The sequence below is a fragment of the Tenrec ecaudatus genome, chromosome 4 (assembly GCF_050624435.1).
Source record: "Tenrec ecaudatus isolate mTenEca1 chromosome 4, mTenEca1.hap1, whole genome shotgun sequence".
NCBI classification, from domain to species: Eukaryota; Metazoa; Chordata; class Mammalia; order Afrosoricida; family Tenrecidae; genus Tenrec; species Tenrec ecaudatus.
In genome coordinates, this window is record NC_134533.1 from 64801630 (window position 1) to 64826293 (window position 24664).

Sequence of the window (24664 nt, forward strand, 5' to 3'; positions counted from 1 at the left end):
AAGGAAAGCTTATAAATAGTTCAAGGTCTGTTTGTTGATTTGTAGGAGTGTTTTCTGGTGGAGTCTAACGGGGTGCCACGCCCTGGCTCCACAGTCTATTTTTGGTATTCCCTGGGAAGTTTGTTGCTCTGTTCCCCTTGCTGTTCTACTGCACACCCTTAGTGTTTTGCCTCAGTGTGGTGGCATTTCCCACACTATGTCTCCATTGTTGTCCCCCATAGTGCTATGCGTCAGTGAGGGACATCATGTCTTATAGTGGGGCCAGTCATATGGTCCTGTGACTGCTCTGAGCAGGAATATCGTACTAAGGGCTTGGTGGGCAAGGATGTGTTCCACTCTCTCTTCCTCTCCCTTCATTTGCTCCTATGTCCTCTGATCAGACATGTCCCTCTCCCTGAGCTGTAGCTTCAGTGCTGTCCACGTCGTTGGGATTGGGGCCGGCCCTCCTCTGATTACCTTTCTAAAGTACCTCTTACCTCATATGCACTTTGCTCTCATCAGACTGTCCTTTTGGGTTCTCACATGAGTTTTCTGCCCTAGAAGCCCCACACATGTTCTTCCTCTAGCCTGCAATGATTGCCCTCCCTCACACTCAATGCCTGTCTTTCCTCCTACAGTATTCCCTCTGGCCCTCCGAGCTCTGGTTGAAGAGATCTTCCCTGGGAACTCACGAATAAGGTCCTTTCTTAGAGCATCCTTGTCTCCTGAGTGCGTTTTGTCAGAGCACTCACCCCCGCCCCTATTCAATTTGTAATTATATTTATTTGTTACTTTAAAAATATGACGCCACCTTCCTACTAGAAGAACAGTGACTATATGTGCGCTGTCCATCACTCTAACCCTAAGCAGGCACTTAATAAATAGATGTCAAATTACTGAATAGATTCATTAAGTATAGATGGATCCTTATGTCATGCATGCTCTTTGCTAAGTGCCTGGAATAAAAGCAAAAACTAGCCCTCACTGTTAGGGAATCTTTGTAGATGAAGCAGACCTGCAAGAAAGCAAGAAAGCTATGATGGGCGAAATATTGGTGCTAAGGGACACAGGCATTTGACTGTGTGGATCTTAACAAACTAAGAAGAACATTTAGAAGGGTAGGAATTCCAAAATTCTTCATCGCGCTCAAAAAGTGGTCATTCAAACAGGACCAGGGGATGCTGTATGGTTTAAAATCAGGAAAGGTGCACACCAGGGCTGCATTCGTTCACAGTCCTCATTCAGTCTGTATACTGAGCAAATCATCCGAGAAGTGGGCCTTATGAAGAACAGTCCTGCAACAGGATTGGAGGCAGGTTAATTAACCACTGTGATATGTAGATGACCAGATGACACACCCTTGCTTGCTGAAAGTGAGGAGGACTTGAAGCACTTGCCGATGAAGATCAAGGACTGTAGCCTACAGCACGGGTTGCCACTCGGTGTAAAGAAAACCCAAATCCTCACATCTGGACCAATAGAAAAGATTGAAGTTGTCAAGGATTTCACTTGAGTCCACAGTCAATGCTCGTGGAAGCAGCAGTCAAGAAATCAAAGGACGTATTGCACTGGGCAAATCTGCCCTACAAGACCTCTTTGAAATATTGAAGAGCAAATGTCACCGTGCAAACTGAGGTGTGCCTGACCCAAGCCATGGTATTTTCTGTTGCCTCCTACACATGTGAAACTTAGCCTTTGAATAAGGAGGACCACAGAATAGTTGAAGCATTTGAATTACGGTGCTGGTGAAGAATCTTGAAAGTGCCATGGACTGCCAGCAGAAAAACAAACCTGTCTTGGAAAAAGTTATGGCAAGAATGCTCTTTAAAACCAAGGATGGTCAGACTTTGTCTCAAGTGCTTTGGATGTGTTATCAGGAGAGACCAGTCCCTGGAAAAGGACATCATGTTTGGCAAAGTAGAGGGGCAACAGAAAATGATGGATTGACACTGGCTGCAACCATGGGCCCCAATATAACAGCCCTTGTGTGGACGGTGCAGGATTGGGTAGTGTTTCTTTCTGACTGACTCCCACCTACCAACAACCACAACAAAAGGCCACAGAGGAGGAGCACCTAACCCAGACTTGAGGAAATCAGGGACAGCTTTCTGGAGGAGGTGACATTTGCCTGGAGACCTGAAGGATAACTAGAACTCAGCTGGGAAAGTGGGATGGGGGTGGCATAGGACAAGGATCTCAGGTCGGGGGACACAATAGAAGAGCCCAGAAGCCAAAGAGAGCAAACCAGGCTTCCAGGAATGGAAAGGGCCACCAGTGTGGCTGATCAAAGAGAGAGGAGGGGATAGCATGTAGAGCAGCGGTTCTCAACCTGTGGGTCTCAACCCCTTTGAGGGGGGTCACGGCGATTGGAAGGTTGAGACCCACTGGTGTAGAGGAACATAAGGAGGTGGAGCTTAAGCCTTGGTGGCTCACTTAAGGAATTGGGACTTTGTTCTCAGGGCAATGAAGAGACACCGAAGAATTTAAACCGGGTGTCACTACTGACTAGGCAGCTGGCTAGAAGTCCCACAATTTGTATAGTTAAGGGGTGGGGCACTTGACCACTAACTGAAAGGCTGGCCGTTTGAATCCACCCGTAGACACCTCTGCTAAGGGGCCTGGAAATCTACTTCCAACAGGTCACAGCGGCCTTGACAACCTCGTGGAGAGCAGAAGCACACGCGAGGTCACTGTGGGTCGGAATTGACTCGACAGCAATGGGTTTGGTTTATTAACAAAATTAGGCGTGCGTTTTAGCAGACTCATGGGAGCTGCCAGGGGGGATGGATAAGAAGGCACAAGGGAAGAGACACCAATTAGAAGGCTGTTCTTGGTGTAATCCAGGAAAGGATTGATGGTCCCCTGAGTTAGAGGTGTGTGGCTGGATGGTACCCCTGAGTCAGAGGTATGGGTTTGATATGTTCAGGAGACAGCACCCACAACACCTGGATACTGATCAGATGTGAAAAGAGTGAACTTCCACACAGGTGTGCTGAGGGGGGCACCAGGTCATGGAGACCAGTCTCAGAAAAGAGATACTTCATCAGGAAGGGGCTGCAGGACAATTTTGGAGAGCTAGATGGGGGAAGGGGCAGGGCAGAATAATAGTGAAAATGGGCATTCCTTACCAGACATCTAGAAAGTTCTCTACCATTTGAGGGAAGATGTATTCTTCCCATCTTCCAAATGAGAAAAGTGAGGCTCAAAGAGGTTGTTTGAATTATTCAAAGGCCAGGTATCTGGTAAGCAGCCAACCCACGGGTGGAACACGTAGCATCAAGCTCAAGGGTCAGCCAACCCACTCACTGTCTTTACACAAACACTGTGTGCATTGTATGGGTTTTTCCAACCCTGCAGCCCCTTCGGAGTTAGTTACCTATGCATGCTATACAAGCTACACTCATGGGTTTGTAATCCTGTCAAAGCACCGCCCTGTTTGGCTCCAAGCCAGAAAAAAAAATGCGGCTTATTCTCTGGGGTGTGATGGTGGGGACACGAGGGGCAGATTAGAATAGATGAGAGTGGAAGTTCTCTCCACCTGGTACTGACCATTTCTCTATACACAGGCTGGTGTGAGTGGTAAGAACCTTCCGTGAGCACCATGGCGAAGAGAGACGATAGTCCTGGACCAGAGGTCCAACCGATGGACAAGCAGTTCCTGGTGTGCAGCATCTGCCTGGATCGATACAGGTGCCCCAAGGTTCTGCCTTGCCTGCATACCTTCTGTGAAAGGTGAGAGGGGTTGTGTGGGAGGGAGGGGTGTTGCATGTTAGAGTGGGATGAGGACACTGTGGGGGCCCCATGAGAGGAGCAGTGTATGCAAGCCTATCAGAGGTAAAGAAAATGGGCGTACACATGGGAAGGGGGTGGGTGAACCCTTACCAGTAGGAGATTCGGGTGTGGATGCAAGAATCTGTGGAAGGCCAAGAAGCTCCTAACACTGGCCATGGACCCTGCCCGGAATAGGGCCTTCTCTGGCCCTTTACAAACGCCAAGGTGTAGTCCTTAATACCATCAGCAAAGTCAGACACTTTGGAGACCCTCTGCCCTCACCAGCCCCAGAAGAGTTGATGACCAATGGGAGACTATTGAAGTGAAGCTTGTCCTTCTCCCATTGTTTGTTAGTCAGCCCCTCCCACACTCTGGTTTTCTGTTTATTATCCAGTCATTTACTTAGCAAACAATGAGGGAAGACTTACCAGTAGCTGGAAGTAATGGTGAGAAAAGCCAGGGACCAGGACACTGGTTTATTTATTGAACAACTACTGCATGCTAGACCCTGTCCCATGTACTGTGTATGCAGTGATGAACCCACAGAATTTTGATGCTGGCTTCTAAGGATCTTACTTGATATGAAAGAGAACAATAACAATCAAATAATTACACAGATAACTGAAATATTCCGCCCTTAATAAATGCCTTACATAAAAGCTTACCGGGCTATGAGCGCTTAGCATCTGAGGTCTGCTCCAGTGTCAAGACTCAGGGAAGGCTTCCCTAAGGAAGTGTCCCCTGAGGTGTGATCTTGAGGATGAGTAGGTGTTAACTAGGTGAAGGGGACAGGAAGCGCACTCTAAGCAGGAGGAAGAGCAAGCAAAAAGGCCACGTGGCATGAAGGAATGTGTGTACATCAGGTAAGAAGGCCTAAATGAAGGCCAGGAAGCTGGAGCAGAGCAAGAGGGATTGGGTGTCACGGGAGGAAACTTGAAACGTAGTTGGAGGATTGTAGAACTGTTAGGGGATTTTGCCTTACCCTGAGAGCCAAACAACGCCTTTCCGGGTTTTTATGCCCAGTCACATTTGTACTTTGCCCATATTCTCTCTCGGGCCCTCAGCCTTCATCAGTTGGTCTTAGGTGTCTTGATTGCTGGCTCTTGTCATCATTTCTTCCCACTAACTCTGTCCCTTGCTCTCTTTACTGGGATTGGGCTGTGCTGCAGGGACACGGCTTCTGGCTTTGTTCTCGAAGAATACTGCTTTTCTTCCCTCTTCTGGTCATTGTTGCTAGTCTAGCAACTTCACTGTTGGGCTACCTCGCAACTTCTTATCACCATCCCTGATCTACTGTTGACTTTGTTTTTAATGTGTTTTTGAACACTTTATTGCACTTAGGGTGAAAGCTTGCAGGGTAACATAGTGTCTTTTTTGACAGTGTGTGTGTATTTTGTTTTATGGCATTGGTTACAATCCCCTCTGTGTAGCATGCTCTTCCCACTTCTGGCCTGGGTTCTCCATTTCATTAGTTGTGACCCCATTGCACTCGGACCAGCCGGGTTCTCCATTCCCATTTGCCCATCTTTCCTGCCCCTTTCTGCCTTCTCAACTATTTTTTGGGTAAATGCTGCCCTCTTGGTCTCAGACCAGTTGATTGTTCAGAAAAACGCGTTCTTCATGGCTGATAGTGTTCACTTAACCGGTCAGTCTGTTGTTTGGCTACAAGTTGATCTCTGGAAGTGGGTTCAGGTTTGAAGGTTGCCTAAGGGCCATATTCTTCGGAGTTTCTAGCAGTCTCTATCTGACCAGTAAGTGTGATCTTTTTGTGACTGTGAATTATGGTCCACATTTTCTCCCGCTCTGCCTCGGGCCTTCTACTGTGAGCCCAAACAGAATGCTTGATAGTGGTAGCCAGAAACCATCTAGTTTGTATGGTCTCAAATTAGCGGAGGTTATGTTTCAAGTGGTCTATTAACCGTTTGGACTAATCATTTCTTTTAGTCATTGATTTTCTTCATTCTTCTGTGCTCCACCTGGGGAAGAAACGAATAGTTTGAGGTCCCCCCAAGATTTTAAGACCCTCTAGCTCTTCATCCCACCACTTGTCTGCCAGTTTGTTTTACTGTGGCGGCTTGTGTGTTGCTGTGATGTTGGAAGCTATATCAGTGATATTTCAACTGCCAACACGGTCACCCAAGCTGAGCAGGTTTCAGCAAAATTTCCAGAATACTAAAAAGGAATTGTCTGTCCACTTCTGAGGAATTAGCCACTAAAAACTATGGAGAGAATAGAAACATTGTCAGGTGTTGAAAACCTCATGAAAAGAAGCAGAATGTCAGAGACGGTGCCAGAGGATGAGCCCCTGAGGGTGAGGAAGAGTTGCCTTTGGAAGTGGAAGCAACCATAAAGACCTGGATGAGCAAAGCCTCTGGGAGTAGAGCCTGCAGGGCCTTCATGTGCCGATGGGCACAACTCAAAGGGAGAAGAAACAACTGCAGACATCAATTAACCAATTAACCATTGGAATTTGGAATGTATGAATCTGGTTATGAATCTAGGAAAGCTGAAAGGTTTCAAATATTAAATGGAATGCATTAAAAAATCATCACTCATCAGATGACTGGGGTCTTAAAGGCTTGAAGATAAACAAGTGGCCATCTAGCTCAGAAGCAACAAAGCCCACATGGAAGAACACACCAGCCTGTGTGATCGAGTGGTCCCGAAGGGATCAGTTACCAAGCATCAAAGAATAAAAAATCATATCATTGACTGCACACCTCCATGATAGGATCGCTGAAGACAAATGGGTGCATAAGCAAATGTGGTGAAGAAAGCTGATGGTGCCTGGCTATCAAAAGAGATAGTGTCTGGGGTCTTAAAGGCTTGAAGGTGAACAAGCGGCCATCTAGCTCAGAAGCAAAAAAGCCCACATGGAAGAAGCACACCAGCCAGTGCGATCACGAGGTGCCAAGGGACCAGGTATAAGGCATCATGCAAAAAAAAAAAAAAAGATATATGTGTGTGTGTATGTATGTGTATATATATGTATATATGTATATATATATATATATATATATATATATATATATATACCATATTAAATGAAGGGGGAAGTGCAGAGTGGAGACCCAAGGCCCAAGTGTCGGCCAATGGAGATCCCCTCATAGAGGGGTTTAGGAGAGGAGATGGGTTAATTAGGGTTCGAGGTAGTACCGATGAAGAACACAGTTTTCCCCCAGATCCTGGATGCTTCCTCCCCCCAACTACCATGATCCGAATTCTACCTTGCAGGGCTGGATAGGGCAGAGGCTGTACACTGGTACATATGAGGGCTGGAGACACAGGGAATCCAGGGTGGGTGATACCTTCAGGACCAAGGGTGTGAGGGGCGATGCTGCGAGAGTGGAGGGTGAGTGGGTTGGAAAGGGGGAACTGATTACAAGGATCCACATGTGACCTCCTCCCTGGGAGAGGGACAGCAGAGAAGGGGGGAAGGGGAGACTCCGGATAGGGCAAGATATGACAAAATAACGATGTATAAATTACCAAGGGCACATGAGGGAGGGGGGAGAGGGAGGGAGAGGGAAAAAAAAGAGGACCTGATGCAAAGGGCTTAAGTGGAGAGTAAATGCTTTGAGAATGATTGGGGCAGGGAATGTATGGATGTGCTGTATACAATTGATGTATGTGTATGTATGGATTGTGATAAGAGTTGTATGAGTCCCTAATAAAATGTAAAAAAAGAAAAGAGGAGAAAAAAATGATTAGGGCAAAGAATGTACAGATGTGCTTTATACAATTGATGTATGTATATGTATGGACTGTGATAAGAGTTGTATGAGCCCCTAATAAATTGTTAAAAAACAATCATCATTCTAGGTATAAATGTGCCAAAATGGGCTGGTATTGGCCATTTTGAATCAGGAAATTATGACTCACTCTGCTTGGAATGAGACATTTGAGGGGAGTGGCATTGCATTCATCGTCCAAACGGGCATTTCAAGCACCTGCAGTACAGCGCTGTCTGCACCGGAGTGTGTCTGTCTAGCAGCCTCCAAGGAAAACCAGTCAGTACAACTACTTTCACATTTCTGACCAACCACCAAAGCTAGTGATGAGGAAGTTGAAATGTCGTCAGTCTGAAATCGATCAAGCATGCAGTCAAGATCCATGGATAATTAGTGGTCGCTGAAATGCAAATGTGAGAAACAAAGAAGGAACAGTAGTTGGAGAATATGGCCTTGATGATAGCTGGAGGTCGCATGATAGAATTTTGCAAGACCAACGACTGAATCACAAATATAATTTTTCAACAACACGAAAGGCTTGGATTTCTCCGCACGGAATACACAGAACTCAGATTGACTACATCTGTGGGCAAGACAATGGAGACAGCCAGTATTAGCAGCTAAAACTGGCCAGGGACTGACTGGACCACACCATCAATTGCTAATAAGTTAAGGTTTAAGATGAAGAAAATGAAAATAAGTCCACGAGAGCCAAAATATGACCGTGGTCTACCCACTTGAATTTTGAGAATATCTAAAGAATCGATTTGCCTCATTGAACACTATTGACAGAAGACCTGAGGAGCTGTGGGACGACATCAAGAACATCTTACATGAAGAAAGTAAAAAGTTATTAAAAAGCCAGGAAATGAAAAAATCAAAGTGGATGTCAGAAGAGACTCTGAAACTTGCTCTTTTAAAAAAAAAATTTTATTGGAGTCTTTTACATCTCTTATAGCAATCCATACATCAATTGTATCAATCACATTTGTGCATATGTTGCCATCATTTTCAAAACATTTTCTTTCTACTTGAGCCCTTGGTATCTCCCTCCCCCACCCTCCCACCTTGGTGAACCCTTGATAAATTATTGTTATTTTCATATCTTACACCATCTGCTGTCTCCCTTCACCCATGTTTCTGTTGTTTGCCCCCCTGGGGAGGGGTGGTGGTGATATACGTTGATTATTGCAACCAGATCTCCCTTTCTCCCTTCTCCTTCCCCCCCCCCCACCTTCCCCCTACCCTCATGGTCTCACTACTTCCATTACTGTTGCTGAGGCATTTATCTGTCCTGGATTCCGTGTGTCAAGGGTTCTTATCTATACCAGTGTACATGCTCTCGTCTAGCCAGATTTGAGACACATGGAGGAAATAATGAAGTCAAAGAGCTGAACATAACATTTCAAAGGCAGCTCAAGAAGACAAAATAAAATATTTTAATATCATATGCAAAAATGTGGAGCTAGAAAACTAAAAAAGGAAGAACACACTCAACCTGCATTACACTGGAAGAACTAAAGAAAAACTTCCAGCCTTGGATTGCAAGATTGAAAGATTCTTTGAGCAAAATGCTGAAGGCTTCAGGAAACACCAAAAGAAGAGGAAAGAATCCAGAGTCACTGCACCTAAAAGAACCAGTGAACATCCCACCATTTCAGGAGGTAGCATATGAGCAAGAACCAATGGTGCTGAAGGAGGAAATCCAAGCTGCAGGGGAAAAAAACCATTATCCAAAAACAAGGCTTCCCGAATTGATGAAATACCAATTGAAGTGTTTCAAAGAGTTGATGAAGCACTGGAATCACCTACTCATCTATGCCAGGAAATCTGGAAGACAGCTACTTGGCCAGCTGACTGGAAGAGATCCATATTTGTACCCATTCTGAAGAAAGGTGACTCAACAGAATACTTACATTATAGAACAATATCTTAATATCACATGCAAGTAAATTTTTGCTCAAGACCATTCAACAATGGTTGCAGCAGTACAATTGACAGGAGCTGCCAGAGGTTCAGGCTGGATTCAGAGAGGATGTGGAACAAGGGACATTGCTGATGCCAGATGGATCTTGGCTCAAAGCAGAGAATTCCAGAAATATATTTATTTGTGCTTTATTTACTTTGCCAAGACATTCAAGTGTGTGGGCCATAAAAACTATGAATTAACCTTGAGAAGAATGGAATCCCAGAATGCTACATTTTGCTTATGTACATGGATCAAGAGGCAGTTGTGTGACAAGAACAAGGACATACTGCATAGCTTAAAATCGGGAAAGGTGTGCTTCAGGATTCAATCTTCTCACCATACTTACTCAGTCTATATGCTGAGCAAAGAGCCAGAGGAGCTGGATAATTTGAACAAGAATGTGGCATCAGGGTTGGGGGAAGGCTTATTAACAACCTATGATATGCATGTGACACAACGTTGCTTGGTGAAAACGAGGACTTGAAGTGCTTGCTGATGAAGGTCAAGGATTGCAGCCTTCAGTGTGGACTACAAGTCAATATTAAAGAAAACCAAAATCTTCACAACTGGACCTACAGGTACCAATGGGGAAAAGATTGAAGTTGTCAAGGATTTCATCTTATTTGGCTCCAGAATCCAAGCTCATAGAAGCAGTAAGCAAGAGATCAAAAGATACATTGCAGTGGGTGAATTTGCTGTATAGACCTCTCTAAAATGGCGACAAACAGGGATGTTACTTTGAGGATTAAGATGCAGCTGATCCAAGCCATGGTATTTCTTTCTTTCTTTTTTTGTCATGGCGGTATTTTCGTGCAGGTGAAAGTTGAACAGTGCATGGGGAAGAATAGATCCATTTAATTTGTGGTGCTGGGGAAGAATCTTGAACGTATCATGCATTTCCAGAAGTGCTCACAAATCTGCCTTGGAAGAAGTACAGCTAGGGTACTCCTGAGGCAAGAAAGGTGTCTGAAGAACGCCCCATATACTTCAGTGCCTGGAGAGAAATACCATCCTTGGTAAAGGATCAGGGCAGCGAAAAAGAGGACGACCTCTGACAAGATGGGTTGATGCAGGGGTTACATGGATGGGCTCAAAGATAAGAACAATTGTGAGGATGGCACAGGACCAGGTGGTGTTTTGGTCTAGGGTACAAGATGGGGTAGCTGTAAGTCAGAACCGACTCAATGACACCGAATAACAGCACCGCTACTCACCACAGCAGGATGTAGAACATGTCTTCTGGGAATGTGTTATACCAGTTGACGTGGACATCCCCTGAGATTTTGATCTCAACCTCTCAAACCCTGTGACTCAGACCCTCAAGGTGTTTGTCTAGAGCAACGAAGCTTGCTTCGCTTTGTCCCCTGGATCCTTTCCTATCTACTTGGATATATACATTCCGTAGAACATAGAAATACCTTATGTAGAATTATCCTCTGCCAAGCCTTTATAAGCTCATGATGCACTCCCAATGCTGTTACACACCTGTTCAGTTGGCATATCTACCTACATGGTCGGTCATAAATTATTGTGTGCTATTACTTTTATTGCAGAGTTGTAGATATAATTGTACTTACCAATGCTGCTGTTTCCTGTTGCATACCTCCTGGTGCCTTCCTTTGCCTTAGACACAGTGTGCTGACCTAACCCTTACTGTGCTGTCGCTTGTCCCTTTACCCAAGTTAATAGATGTCTACTCTCTAGTTAATGATTTTCCCTCTCTTCGCCTCCTATCTGTGGTAACCATCAAAGAATGTTTTTTTCTTTGTGTAAACCTCTTCGTGTTTCTTTTTATAACAGTGATCTATACAACATTTGATTTGTTTCACTCAGCATAATGCACTTTGCATTTACCCACATTGTGAGGTGTTTCACAGACGCATTGTGATTTTTTAACGTTGTGTAGGACTCTATTGTAAGAATGTACGGAATAGCTCCCTGGCGACCATTTAGGTTGTTTCCTTTGTTTTTTTTTTTTTGCTACTGTGTATGGCAGCATAATAGTGCAATGAACATAGGCATGTATTGGGCTCCTGCCATGATCTTATTTCTACTACACACCCAGTAATGGGATAGGTAGATCATGGCTTCTCTCCTTAATAGTTTCAAAGTGGTTGTACTATGTTTCAATCCCAGAGCTGGAGATGAGAATTTCAGTCTCCCTATTTCCTTGGCAACATTTGTTGTTCATTTGTTGTTGTTTTTGTTTGTTTGTTTCTGATCATTGCTGGCATTAGATGATACTTCCCTGATATTTTGGTTTGCATCCTTCTGGTGACTACAGGGCTGGTGTGAGTCAGAATCCACTCCAGAGCAGTGGCTAATGATCACAAGCACTTCTTCCCATATTTGTTGGCCACCTGACTGTTTTCTTTGGTGAAGTGTCTGCCCATAGCCTTGTTAATTGGAGCATTTGTCTCTTTGTTGTTACGTTGTTGAAGCTTTTCTGTAACCTTTAGAGTTTATCAGATAGTGTTGTTGCCTAGGATTTGCTCCCAGTCTGTAGGTGCTCCGCTTCTTCTTTTGGAGAAGTGTGTTGGTGCACACCAGGGTTTAATTCTTAGGAGCTCCCATTCAACTAGTTTATCTTCTGCTCTGAGAAATGTTAACTATGTAGACTATTATGCCATACATTAGGGACGTTAAGTTTGCCCCTATTTTTCTCATCTTTGGATCCTTATTGCTTTAGATTTTACATTTAATTCTGTGATCCATCTTGAGGCAGTTTTGATATATAGTATGAGATAAGGTTGCTGTTTAATTTCTTCTGTAACCAGATCTTCAGTTTTGCCAGTACCGGTTGTTAGAAAGACTCTTTTCCCCATTGAATGGATTACGATAAACTTTGGAAACAGACTCACCCATCTTGCACTTCCCTAGTTCTTCCATCCTCCTGCATGATTTACTACCCACTATCCCTCTTGACCATTTGATCTTCTGGGACTTTCCCTCTGCCGCAGTCACACTTTCTTCCAACCGTGCCCTGGGTCTTGGTGTTACCCAGAATAAAACCACCTCCATGGTCGCACCCCGCCTACCCGATTTCTGCCTTCTACTACCCTGTCCCATACGCTTCTTTAAGTCACCGCCTCCATTCAGCCCCCCTGTCTTTGTTACCTGTCCTGGGCCCTATGGTGGATCATCGGACTGACCCCACAGTTGCCTTAAACCCTTGACCTATGCAAAGCCCACCTAACAAAACCTCATCCTTGAATCAGAGCTACAATTGGATAATTCTGCCACTTCTCCTACAGCCAGCTCCCTGAGCACTCCCAGAGAAAATGGGCATCTGGGAACTTATAACAATATGCTCAAAACTCACTGCCAGCAAGTCGATTCTGACTCAGCAATCTACTAGGACAGAGAAGAAATATTCCTGTGGGTTTCCAAGACTGTAAATCTTTTCTAGAGTAGAAAGCTGCCTCTTTCTCTCAAGGAGGTTTGGTGGGTTTGAACTGCTGACCTTGTGCTTAGCAGCCCAACTCATAACCCACTATGCCACCAAGATTCCAATAGCAGCCATTTATTGTTAGCTTACTGTTTACCAGGGACTGGCTAAAGGGTCTAGCCCTGTTGGCTAGTCACTAAAATATTCAGCAGCTAAGCAAAAGGTCAATGGTTTGAACCCATCAGCTGCTTAATGAGAGAAAGATGTGGCAGTCTGCTTCCACAAAAATTATGGCCTTATGAAACATACAACGTTGCTCTAGTTCTTTAATGCGTCGTCCCCCCCACTCGCATGCCCTCAGTTCTACCTTACAGATTGAATTAGACCAGAGCATGCACACTGCTACAGATAAGAGCCCGAAACACAGGGAATCCAGGATAGATAACCCCCTCAGGGCTAACAATGAAAATAGAGATACCCGGAGGATAAGGAGAAGGTGGTGGAGAAAGGGCAAATTGATCACAAGGTTCAACATATAACCCCCTCCCAGGGGGAAGAACAGAAAAGTGAGTGAAGGGTGACAGAGAATGACGTAATATATGAAAATAATAATCTATAACTTATCAAGGATTTATGAGGGAAGGAGGGTGAAAAATGAGGAGCTGATACCAAGGGCTCAAGTAGAAAGAAAATGTTTTGAAAATGATGATGGCAACATATGTACAAATTTGCTCGATACAATGGATGTATATATGGAGTGTGATAAGAGCTTTATAAGCCCCCAATAAAAGTATTTAATTAAAAAAATTATGGCCTTGTCAACCCTGTAAGGTCAGAATAATTGAGCTCAGTAAGTTGACTTGAGCTTGACCAAGGGTCTACATGTATTAATTTACTCAATCCTCACAGTAGATATTATATCCCCCCCCCCCCACTTTAGAGGTAGAAACGAAGTTTCAGAGTAATTAAAGCAATGAAGAAATGGCTCCAAAGTTACCCGGCAGTAAATAGCTGAGGTCTGAACCCAAGTTTGCCTGCAGAATCTTCATTTTTAACTGTTATGAATTCATTTATTCATTGGCCCTTGCTCTCAAAGAGCTTCTCCTCTAGTGGCCTGTGACTAACAGTAAGCATGCAGGTACTCAAGGGAGTTGCATCTTAGCCTGTTTCTTAGAGAATAAACTTGGAGCAAGTGAAGTATAGACAGAGACTGCGCTCACACCCAAGACCCCTGAAAAGATGACTCTTGGAACTGAGAACTGAGATTGAAGAGCTAGGTCTGAAAGATTGTTCCAGGCAATAGGATGACTCAGTGGAAAGGCATTGAGGGATATGAAAGTAGACATGGAATGTTCAGAGACACCCCCCACCCCAAAAATCTGGCTGAAGGATTTTTCCTTTAGTAAGAGTAAGAGGGGTAAGAGGAGAGTGGAATGCTGTGAGGTCCAAGGGAATTGGGGTGATTTATAGGTGAGTTTGTAGGTTTTGTTAAAGGGTTTAGATTTTATTGATTGATTGATAACAATGAATGCATTTTAATTGTTGCAAAAAGTATAAATATCAAGAGACCCATAGAGTGAAGTCTGGGAGGGTTCTCAGCGTGGAGCCTGTGTGGCCCAAAGGGAACATGCTGCCTTCCCATGTGCATGACTGCCTTCACCAACCAGGAAGCCCCTGGAGGGTTTTTTGCAAGCAGGAAGGCGTGTAAGTCAAACTTCTGAAAATATGTTTCAGACTGCAATGTGAAGAATGGATTGTTGAGGAGCAAGAGTGGAAACCAGAGGCCAAGTTGGGAAGCTATTGTAACAGGCTGGATCTGATCAATAAGTAAGAGGTGTTGATGACCCAGAAGGTGTTTTGCCGAGTAAACATTAGATTTCGCAAGCTGGGAAGAGTGTGTAACAGTGGAATGGTTGAAATACAAATGTCAGCAGAGACAGCCAAGAGGAAGCAGAAGAAAGAAGCCTGGGGGTGAGAAGGGCAAAGAATTAAGTTATATTGGTGTGAGGGTCACCTTGTGGATGTCAGAGCCACTGAGAATGGTGGTCAGGTTGTGTGTGTGTGTGTGTGTGTGTGTGTGTGTGTGTGTGTGTGTGAATGCAGTGACTCTGGGTCAGTGGAGACAGTACCCAGGAGGGTGGAATAGCCAGAAATCCTGAGCTTCAGCAGTGCTGTGGAAGAGCACTTCAGAAATGTTTCATTGGGAGCAGGGAGGACTTGGCCCCACCTTCTGGCCCTAAGGAATGTGGAGTATGAGAAGAAGAAAAAGAACCCGACTACACAACAAAGGAAAAACCACTCCTTACTTGAGAGGGCTGTGAGGAAAACTAGGTCACAATTAAGTAAGTTAATATTTGTGAAGCACTTAGAACTGGCACATGGTACTTACTAAAGAAATAATATTCATTATTTAAGATCAAAAGATCTAGAGAGCTTCAGAGAAACGATTGAGGATACAGGGAGTTGATACAGTGCAGATCTTCCTTCCACCTCTGGTCCCTAGTCTCTGTTTCTGCTAAGCCCCCACTCTTCTTCCTTGAGTGACTACTCTCCTTCACCGCAGTCACCATTCTCCTGAATCCGCCCTCCTTCACACCCAGTGGCTGATTTTTGTCTGAGGCAAGTTGGGAATTTTCCTCTTTCTTTCTCTACCAGCGTCTGCCCTCTTGCTCATCTATATTCACCCCCATCCCTTTCCCCTTTCCCTCCATTCACAGGATAAAGTCGTCTTCTCTTTAGGCCAACCTACACCACCCCCTCCTCCCAGACTGCCCCATCAGGCTTTAGCCTCTTCTCTCTCTCTACTGGTTCCATCTCCATGTAGAAACACACTCAAGATTCCCACGTCAACAGGGAAGACCCCCTCTCATTCAGACTGCTAACCTGCCCTTCGCTCTTCAACTTGCTATCCCTGCACTTTCCTTCCCTACCACTCCACTGACTCTGCTTTCCCAGTGGGGATTTCCCCGTCTTTACCTTTCCTGACTCCTCAGCTTCTGTGGACACCGATGACACTTAGCTCCTGGAAATGCATCACTCGCTCACTTTGCGTCCCTGATGCAGTCTCTTCTCCCTCTCTGCCTGTGCCTTTTTGTTCCCCTCAGCCAGTATTTGCTGAATGCTCTCTTCTCTCTTTCTCCTCGCCTCAGCTGACCTCATCCTCCCCATGACTACAGAGACCATCGAAATGCCAATAGCACCCCATCTATCTCTTAGCCTGCCTTATTTCCAGCTGTCTACTGGTCCACCCGATGTCCCACTGTGATGGCAAACTCAACCTGGACAAGATCGAACTCATCTCACATAATAAACTGCTTGTTTTTTTTTTCTTTTAAAAAAATCATTTTATTGGGGGGGTCATACAACTCTTATCACAATCCATACATACACCCATTGTATCAAGCGCATTGGTACATTTGTTGCCATGATCATTCTCAAAACATTTGCTTTCTACTTGAGCCCTTGGTATCAGCTCCTCATTTCCCCCCCTCCCTTCCTCACGAACCCTTGATAATTTATAAATTATTATTATTTTGTCATATCTTACCTACTCCTTTCACCCACTTTTCTGTTGTCTGTCCCCCAGGGAAGAGGTTATATGTAGATGCTTGTAATCAGTTCCCCCTTTCCACCTCACCCTCCCGATCGCCACTCTCAGCACTGTTCCTAAAGGGATCATCTGTCCTGGATTCCCTGTGTTTCCAGTTCCTATCTGTACCAGTGTACATCCTCTGGTCTAGCCAGATTTGTAAGGTAGAAATGGGATCATGATAGTGGGGGGTAGGGGGAAGCATTTAAGAACTAGAGGAAAGTTGTATGTTTCATTGTTGCTACACTGCACCCTGACTGGCTTGTCTCCTCCCCGTGACCCTTTTATAAGGGGATATCCCATTGCCTACAGATGAGTCTTGGGTCCCCAATCTGCAATCCCCCTCATTCACAATGATTTGATATTTTGTACTTTGATGCTTGATACCTGATCACTTCGACACCTCGTGGTCACACAGGCTGGTGTGCTTCTTCCATGTGGGCTTTGTTGCTTCTGAGCTAGATGGCTCCTTGTTTACCTTAACGCCTTTAAGACCCCAGATGCTATATCTTTTGATAGCCAGGCACCATCAGCTTTTACTTACGCACCCATTTGTCTTCAGTGATCATATTGGGAAGGTGAGAACACAATGATATGATCTTTTGAGGGTCACCACCAGCCTCAGTCATCTAAGCTAGTAATCTGGAAGTCACCACGACTTGCTCTCACGCCTCGTCTGTGTAATCAGACAATATCTCCTACTAGTTTTACTTAACGATCTTTCAAGTCAGTCCCTTCCCTGTAGTCTGTGTTGCTTCTGCCCCAGTGCAGGTGCTCCCCACCTCTTGATTTGGATTTGCATCCAGGCTCCAGTGCTCAGTGGCTGTGTTACCTTGGACAGTTCACCACTTCAGAGCCCATTTTGCTATCTGGGGAAGGAGCTCAGTTTCACACATTAGAGGCTTATTCGAGTAAATGTAGCATTAGAATAGGCAGATAATAGAATAAGTCCAACTAGCTTCTCCATGACAAAACCTTATCAGTGCAAGCTGAGGTTAAAAATGAGAAAAGCCACCTGACACAAATCAGAATTTAAAAAAAGGAGTAAAGATAGCAATAGTGGGGGAGGGGAGCAGGGAGGGAGGGGGGAAATGAGCTGATGCCAGGGGCTCAAGTAGAAAGCAGGTGTTTTGAGAATGATGAGGGCAGCAAATGTACGAATGTGCTGAACACAATTGATGTATGTATGGATTGTGATAAGAGTTGTATGAGCCCCTAATAAAATGATTTTTTTAAAGTAACAGCATAAATTATATATTAAAAAGATAGCAATAGCTATAATTGCGGACATAAAATATATATATGAAAAATTTTACAGTAGTGTTGGACGTGACATTGATCCTACTAGAACGTACAGGTAAGGATTTGAAGAGTGTATTTTTAAATGAGAAAATAAGATGCTGGAAGTTATTTAGTCATGTTTGTATAAAATATACAACACACGCGCACACTAAGCTCAGCACTAGACACCTACGTGCTTCGTAAAGGATAATGAACTGGACAGTGATGAGACCACTGTCCCTTCGCTGATGCCTCTACCCTTCAAATTCTTCCGTACAGCTGTTGGGAGCAGCTTTATTATGCGTGACATGTAAGCCTGCCCATGCTGCTCTCTGGCGGCTCCCTGTCGCTATTGGGATACCGTCTCAGCTCCTTAGTGTGGCCCTTGAGACCTGAGCTGGCCTTTCCCTCCCTCTCCTTATATTTCCTTGTCTTGGTCTTTGTCCCCAGCACATTCTGTTTCTTGTTATAGGTGTACATGGGACACCTTCCCTTCCCATACTTTTCTTTGGTCAGACTAACAATTACTCCTGAAAATTTGGCTATACCACCTCTTTGTGAAGCCTCTCCTGACCTCCCCTGCTGGGCTAAATGCCCCTTCTGTGCATTTCTTTATCCCTGCATCTTCTGTGTTCCTTAGATCAATGATAAATAATATGAAAAGTCCACATCATGTACTGCTTTCAGTGAATCAGGCTTGGCTCTAAGTCTTTTTCCCCACTGGGGTTCGTACTCCCTCCATCTGACAAAGGAGGAATCCTTGATCCAAAAAAGTCAAGTAATTAGCCGTGGGTTATACAGTGTCATAGCGGGCCCGCGTGAGAGCTGAACCCTGGCAGCTTAGCCCCAACACACATGTCCTTGCCAGTACAGTGTGCACTTCTCTAAATTCTCTATTTCTGGCCACACGTTTGTCTCTGTAGACGGGAAGTATTTTAAGGGCAGGGGTTGTACCTTACCATTGTATCTCCACAACATGGCACCCATTTGGCAAGCACAGTGCAGTCAGGAGATGTACATTGGATTCGTGAAAGGGGAGCTAGTTGTACATTTTCGGTGAGAAGGGTCTAAACACACCTGTGAAAGGTGGGCAAGCTTATGATTGTGCCTCTGAGAAAGGCGGACAGATGCCTACCCTCTTGAGCGAAGTCAGGGAGGTGTTGCAACTCAGGAAGGAGGCGATTTACGCCCCCCTGGCAGAAAGTATAATGCATCGACCAGTGAGGTTTCCAAACAGCATGTAAGTGAAGACCTGTGAAGAGAGGGAGGGGTGTACCCCAGAGCCACGTGTGAGCAGGGACACAGTGGCGCACCTCACCCTCTGACTTCCCTCTCTGCTCCACACAGATGCCTTCAGAACTACATCCCTGCCCAGAGCCTGACGCTGTCCTGCCCAGTGTGCCGGCAGACATCCATCCTCCCCGAGCAGGGCGTCTCGGCGCTGCAGAACAACTTCTTCATCAGCAGCCTCATGGAAGCCATGCAGCAGGCACCTGATGGGGCCCCCAACCCCGAGGACCCCCATCCCCTCAGCGCTGTGGCTGGCCGCCCCCTCTCCTGCCCCAACCATGAAGGCAAGGTGGGCCCAAGCGAGGCCCAGTGAGGCCAGGACTTGGGGTGGGTGGGAGAGGAGAGGCATGGGGGTGGGGCGGAGTGGTGTCGGGCTAGAGAGTTACTTCCTGGGGCACGGTCCAGGTGGGTGGTGCACCTGACAGGGGAGGGGCAGAGAGGGCTACAGAGGTGGGAAAGGCGGAGAAGTTGGGTGTCCAGCGGCGGTTGCCTGACTGGAGTCCCTTGTGCCATCAGACAATGGAGTTCTACTGTGAGGCCTGTGAGACGGCCATGTGCGGGGAGTGCCGCGCGGGGGAGCACCGGGAGCACGGCACGGTGCTGCTGCGGGATGTGGTGGAGCAGCACAAGGCCGCCCTGCAGCGCCAGCTTGAAGCCGTGCGGGGCAGGTAGGCCCAGCGGAGGGGGGGCGTCGCTTGGGAGTGTGTCGCAGTGCAAGGCGGAGGGCGGGTCCCAGGTAAGGGATCTGGAGAAGGACAGCGTTTGAGCCCAGCAGGGTGAATGGGTGGTTTGGTGTGGGCACCCTCCAGCAGCAGGGTGAATGGGTGGTTTGGTGTGGGCACCCTCCAGCAACTCCTGTGTGAGATGCCTCCCCTCCCCAGACTGCCACAGCTGTCTGCAGCTATTGCCTTAGTCGGGGGCATCAGCCAACAGCTGCAGGAGCGCAAGGCAGAGGCCCTGGCCCAGATCAGCGCCGCCTTCGAGGACCTGGAGCAAGTGCTCCAGCAGCGCAAGCAGGCCCTGGTCAGCGACCTGGAAGCTATCTTTGGGGCCAAGCAGAAGGTTCGTGTGCCCGCCCCCCCCCCCCCCCCAGTAGCTCTTCACCGATGCCCCGTTGCTTCCACTGCTGCTCCTGTTTCCCACCTGTCCGGGCCCCTTTCTCCAGGCCTCCCTTTCTGCTTCTAGGCATCAGCCTGGGCCTTTCCTGCTGCTCCCACCCTCTGCCCTGCCACAGCGCTTTTGCAGGCTCGGGGGGCGAGGGGGGGGGTGAGACTCACAGAGGCAGTCCCTCTGCCGGTGACCACACCACCCCTCGTCTCTCCCCTTCAGGTATTGCAGTCCCAGTTAGACACCCTGCGCCAGGGCCAGGAGCACATCGGCAGCAGCTGCAGCTTCGCGGAGCAGGCCCTGCGCCTGGGCTCCGCCCCCGAGGTGCTGCTCGTGCGGAAACACATGAGAGAGCGCCTGGCAGCGCTGGCTGCGCAGGCCTTCCCTGAGCGGCCGCACGAGAACTCGCAGCTGGAACTGGTCCTGGAGGTCGACGGGCTTCGGCGATCAGTGCTCAATGTGGGCGCGCTGCTCACCACGAGCGCCACGGCACACGAGACGGTGGCCACGGGCGAGGGCCTGCGCCAGGCGCTGGTGGGCCAGCCCGCCTCGCTCACTGTCACTACCAAAGACAAGGACGGGCGGTTAGTGCGCACAGGCAGCGCGGAGCTGCGCGCTGAGATCACGGGCCCCGACGGCTCGCGGCTGCCGGTGCCCGTGGTGGACCACAACAACGGCACCTACGAGCTGGTGTACACGGCGCGCACCGAGGGCGAGCTGCTCCTGTCCGTGCTGCTCTACGGACAGCCAGTGCGCGGCAGCCCTTTCCGCGTGCGTGCCCTGCGCCCAGGCGACCTGCCACCTTCTCCGGACGATGTCAAGCGCCGGGTCAAGTCCCCCGGCGGCCCGGGCAGCCACGTGCGCCAGAAGGCAGTGCGGAGACCCAGCTCCATGTACAGCACAGGTGGCAAACGGAAGGACAACCCCATTGAGGATGAACTCGTCTTCCGCGTTGGTACAGCGGCGGATGGAGCCGGATGGGGGCTGCCTGAGCGAGGGTGGGCAAGGGGAGTGAGGCTGAGAATGACCCCTGAGATTATGTTTGCATTTCTCTTGCGCTTCCTGCCTCACAGGCAGCCGTGGACGGGAGAAAGGCGAATTCACCAATTTACAGGGTGTGTCGGCAGCCAGTAGTGGTCGCATCGTGGTGGCAGACAGCAACAACCAGTGTATCCAGGTACGTGCCCCCCCCCACCCTCCCCCAACACCAAAATTTGCTGCTTGAGCTTCAGCCTCAGCGGGGGATGGGGGGGTGGGGGGAGAAGGCAGCGGATACAGGTCACCTGAAAGATGAAACCTTACAGATAGTGCCATTCCACAGAGAGGAATAAATCCTAGCAGCACCTCTTATCTACCCCTTTCCCACCGCACCCCTCCTGCAAGAACAGTAATCCACACCTCACCAGGCTTGTGACCTCCACTTCCCAGGCCCTGGTTCAGACCAGTCCTGCTCCTGGTCCCAGGGCCCCACTCCTTCCTTTTTCCTTCTGGGCCTCCACTGGCTTACCTTTGCTCCTGGCCAGCAGGATGCAGGCTCTGCCCTCCCCTGCTCTCCTCCAGTGCACCCTCCTGCCTTCTGAGTGTGTACTGACAGCAGCTAGCCTCTGGCAAGTCAGTCAAGTGGGAGTAACTAGTCAAGTGGGAGGGTACCTTTTTTCGTGACTGGAATCCCTGGGTGGCTCAAATAGTTAAGCACTCAACCACTAACTGAAACTTTGGAGGTTCACAGCTTCCCCAAGGTGCCAAGGTGGAAGAAAGGCCTGGCGATCTCCTTCTGAAAAATCCCTGCCACTGAAAACCCTCTGGAACACAGTTCTCTGACCCACATGAGGGCGGATGAGTCAGTGTATTCCTCTGCAATTAGCTTTCCACTTGCTTGTTGCCAATGGCAAGAAGTTGTAGTGCTACTCTGCCCCTGCCCCTGCCCCTGCTCCACCCTCCCATTAGCTCATAGAGCTGATTAAGGCATTAGGCTCTGAAGGGACATGGACATGGTCTCTGCTGCACGGAGTCCGCAGTGAGCCCAGCATGCACAGTGTCGTGATTAGAAGTTCAGACCCTGAAACCAGACACCTGGGCATGACTCCTAGTCCTGCCACTTACACACAAGTCATGTGACCTCCCTGAGCTCCAGTTAGCTCATGTGTAAAATTAGGAAAATAATGCCTCATAGTGTTATGGGGGCATTAAATGATGTCATGCACCTTGCCCGACACACCGCGAACCTCCTAAAGTTAACCACTGGTCAAAATAGCATTGTCCTGGTGGAGCCTGTAAACAAAGGCCAGCAGGCGGCGAAGTACTGGAGGAGTTGTTCAGGGAACTGATGGACCCCACCCGGCCTGGAAGCAGGTCACTGTTAGGGTGGTGTAGCTGCGGTCAGAAATGGTTTTGGAGGTGATGCTGTGGAATTTGAGGTTTATCTTGTAGGGAATTGTTTCTAACTACTACAGTACACTTCAGATTGGGAAAGTGTTTTGTCCGAAAAATGTTTCCCTGGAGATACTTACGTTCACAGCACCTATAAATCTAGAATTCTTAAATGGAAATATTACTTACTGGGTCTGACTATTGTTGTCAAAACTGTAGCCCTGCCAAGCTCCTCAATGCTTAGGAAAACTCCTTTCTCTCCGCCCCGGCCCTGTTTTCCACCTGGCAGCTGTGGCACATGCCCAGCCCTGTCCAGCTGACATGGAATTCCTATCCCATTTCCAAGAGGTTCAGGTCAGCACAGGGAGGCATTTTGGCCTAGCCCAGATGGTGAGGAGGGGGTAGAGAAGGCTGTGTTGAAGCTCTACTGGGTCAACCCCCACCCCCAACCCTCCTCCACCTCCTTTTCTTCTCTGTATGCCAGGGAGGCTCCCTGGTATGAAGGCTGAGATTGGAGGCCTCTTTCCGGCATGTGCTCGCATGCACAGAAACACCTGTACCACTTTGCCTACTGAAATGAGAGGCCATGCCATCTGTTCTTCCAGGTTGCGGAGCTGAGAAGTAGGGCTTGCAGCCTCCTCTCTCTTCCAAACATCTGCTAGTCCGATGGCCGCCACCAACCTTGCTTCTACTCCCACAGGCACCTCAATGTCTTAACTGGCCCTTGGATTCCAACACTGAGTTTCTACCTCCCGACCTCGGAGATCCTCTCAGTCCCAGTGTAGACCAGGATCCCAGATCTTCAGTGAGCCTTCCCTTCAGCTAATGAGGGTCAGGTTTGTCCTAGCTTCTTGTTGTTAGGTGCCATCGAGTTGGCTCTGACCCATAGCAACCCTATGTACACAACACGACACGGTCTTGCGCCATCCTCAATTGTTCCTGTGCCGGAGCCATTGATGCAGCCACTGTGTCAATCCATATCATGGAGGGCTTCCCTCTTTTTCACTGCCCTCTCACTTTACCATCAGGATGTCCTTCTCCAAGGAATGGTTCTCTTGATGATATGTCCAAAGTATATAAGATGAAATCTTGCCATCTGAAGGAGCACTCTGGCCTTACTTCTTCTAATACAGAGCAGTTTGTCCTTTCAGCAGTCCATGGTACTGTCAATATTCCTCTCCAGCACTACGATTCAAATGCATCTACTCTTCTATGGCCTTCCTTAGTAAGGGTCCAGCTTTCACATGCACATGATGCAGTGGAGAATGCCATGGCTTGGGTCAGGTGCATCTTAGTCCTCAAAATAACATGCTTGCTCTGCAATAACCTAAAGAGGTCTTGTGCAGCAGATTTACTTAATGCAATGTGTCTTTTGAGCGCTTGACTGCTGAGCATTAATTGTTGATCCAAGCAAGAAAAAATTCTTGACAACTTCCACATTTTTTCCATTTATCATGATGTTCCCTCTGGGTCCAGGTGTGAGGGTTTTGGTCTTCCTTACATTGAGTCGTAATCCATACTGAAGGCTACAGTCTTTGATCTTCATCAGCAAGAGCTTCAAGTCTTCTTCACTTCGAGCAAGCAAGGTTGTGCCATCTATATATTGCAGGTTGTTAATAAGACTTCCTCCAGTCCAGATGCTGAGTCCTTTTTCTTAGTTTCTTGGTGTTGTCACAGCAGAAGTACCACCAGTGGGATTCTTTCAAACAGAAATTTATTTTCTAGCCATGAGAGGAGTAGGAATCTATCAACTCTAGAAGAAGACTCCCTGCTGTGAGGGGAAACCTTTGTTTCAGCTTCTCTGACCTGATGGTCCTCCATTCTTTGGTGCTTCCCACGTGGCATCTACCTTTATGGTTTGCGTGGGCATTTGTTTGAGCCCTGGGAGCATAGCAGGCTACACACTGGGCTGTTAACCACAAGGTCAGCAGTTTGAACCCACCAGCTGCTCGTGGAGCCTTGGAAACTCAAAAGGGTAGTTCTATTTGGTTCTCTACTGAATCAAGTCTACCTATGGTAGTAAAGTTTTATTTTTGTTTGGTCTTTGCTTAATCTGTTTTTTTAATATCTCAGAAATCCTTAGGTTTATGCATACCCTATACTGATATGACTCCATTAGTGTAAGAAAGGCATTCCAAATGGGATTACACCCATAAGGATAGAGGTTAGACTTCTACCACAATTTTTCA

General features: G+C 47.3%; 1 protein-coding gene across 1 annotated transcript in view; it reads left to right on the top strand.

Moving 5' to 3' along the window:
* Positions 1 to 24664, top strand: part of TRIM3 (tripartite motif containing 3) — a 38166-nt gene that overhangs the window by 7538 nt on the left and 5964 nt on the right. Inside the window, exons 2-7 of the mRNA XM_075546154.1 lie at positions 3546 to 3711; positions 19056 to 19287; positions 19515 to 19666; positions 19880 to 20060; positions 20328 to 21060; positions 21179 to 21282. Of these exons, the coding sequence (XP_075402269.1) occupies positions 3581 to 3711; positions 19056 to 19287; positions 19515 to 19666; positions 19880 to 20060; positions 20328 to 21060; positions 21179 to 21282 (1533 nt within the window). The 5' untranslated portion in view covers positions 3546 to 3580. The remainder of the gene's footprint in view (positions 1 to 3545; positions 3712 to 19055; positions 19288 to 19514; positions 19667 to 19879; positions 20061 to 20327; positions 21061 to 21178; positions 21283 to 24664) is intronic.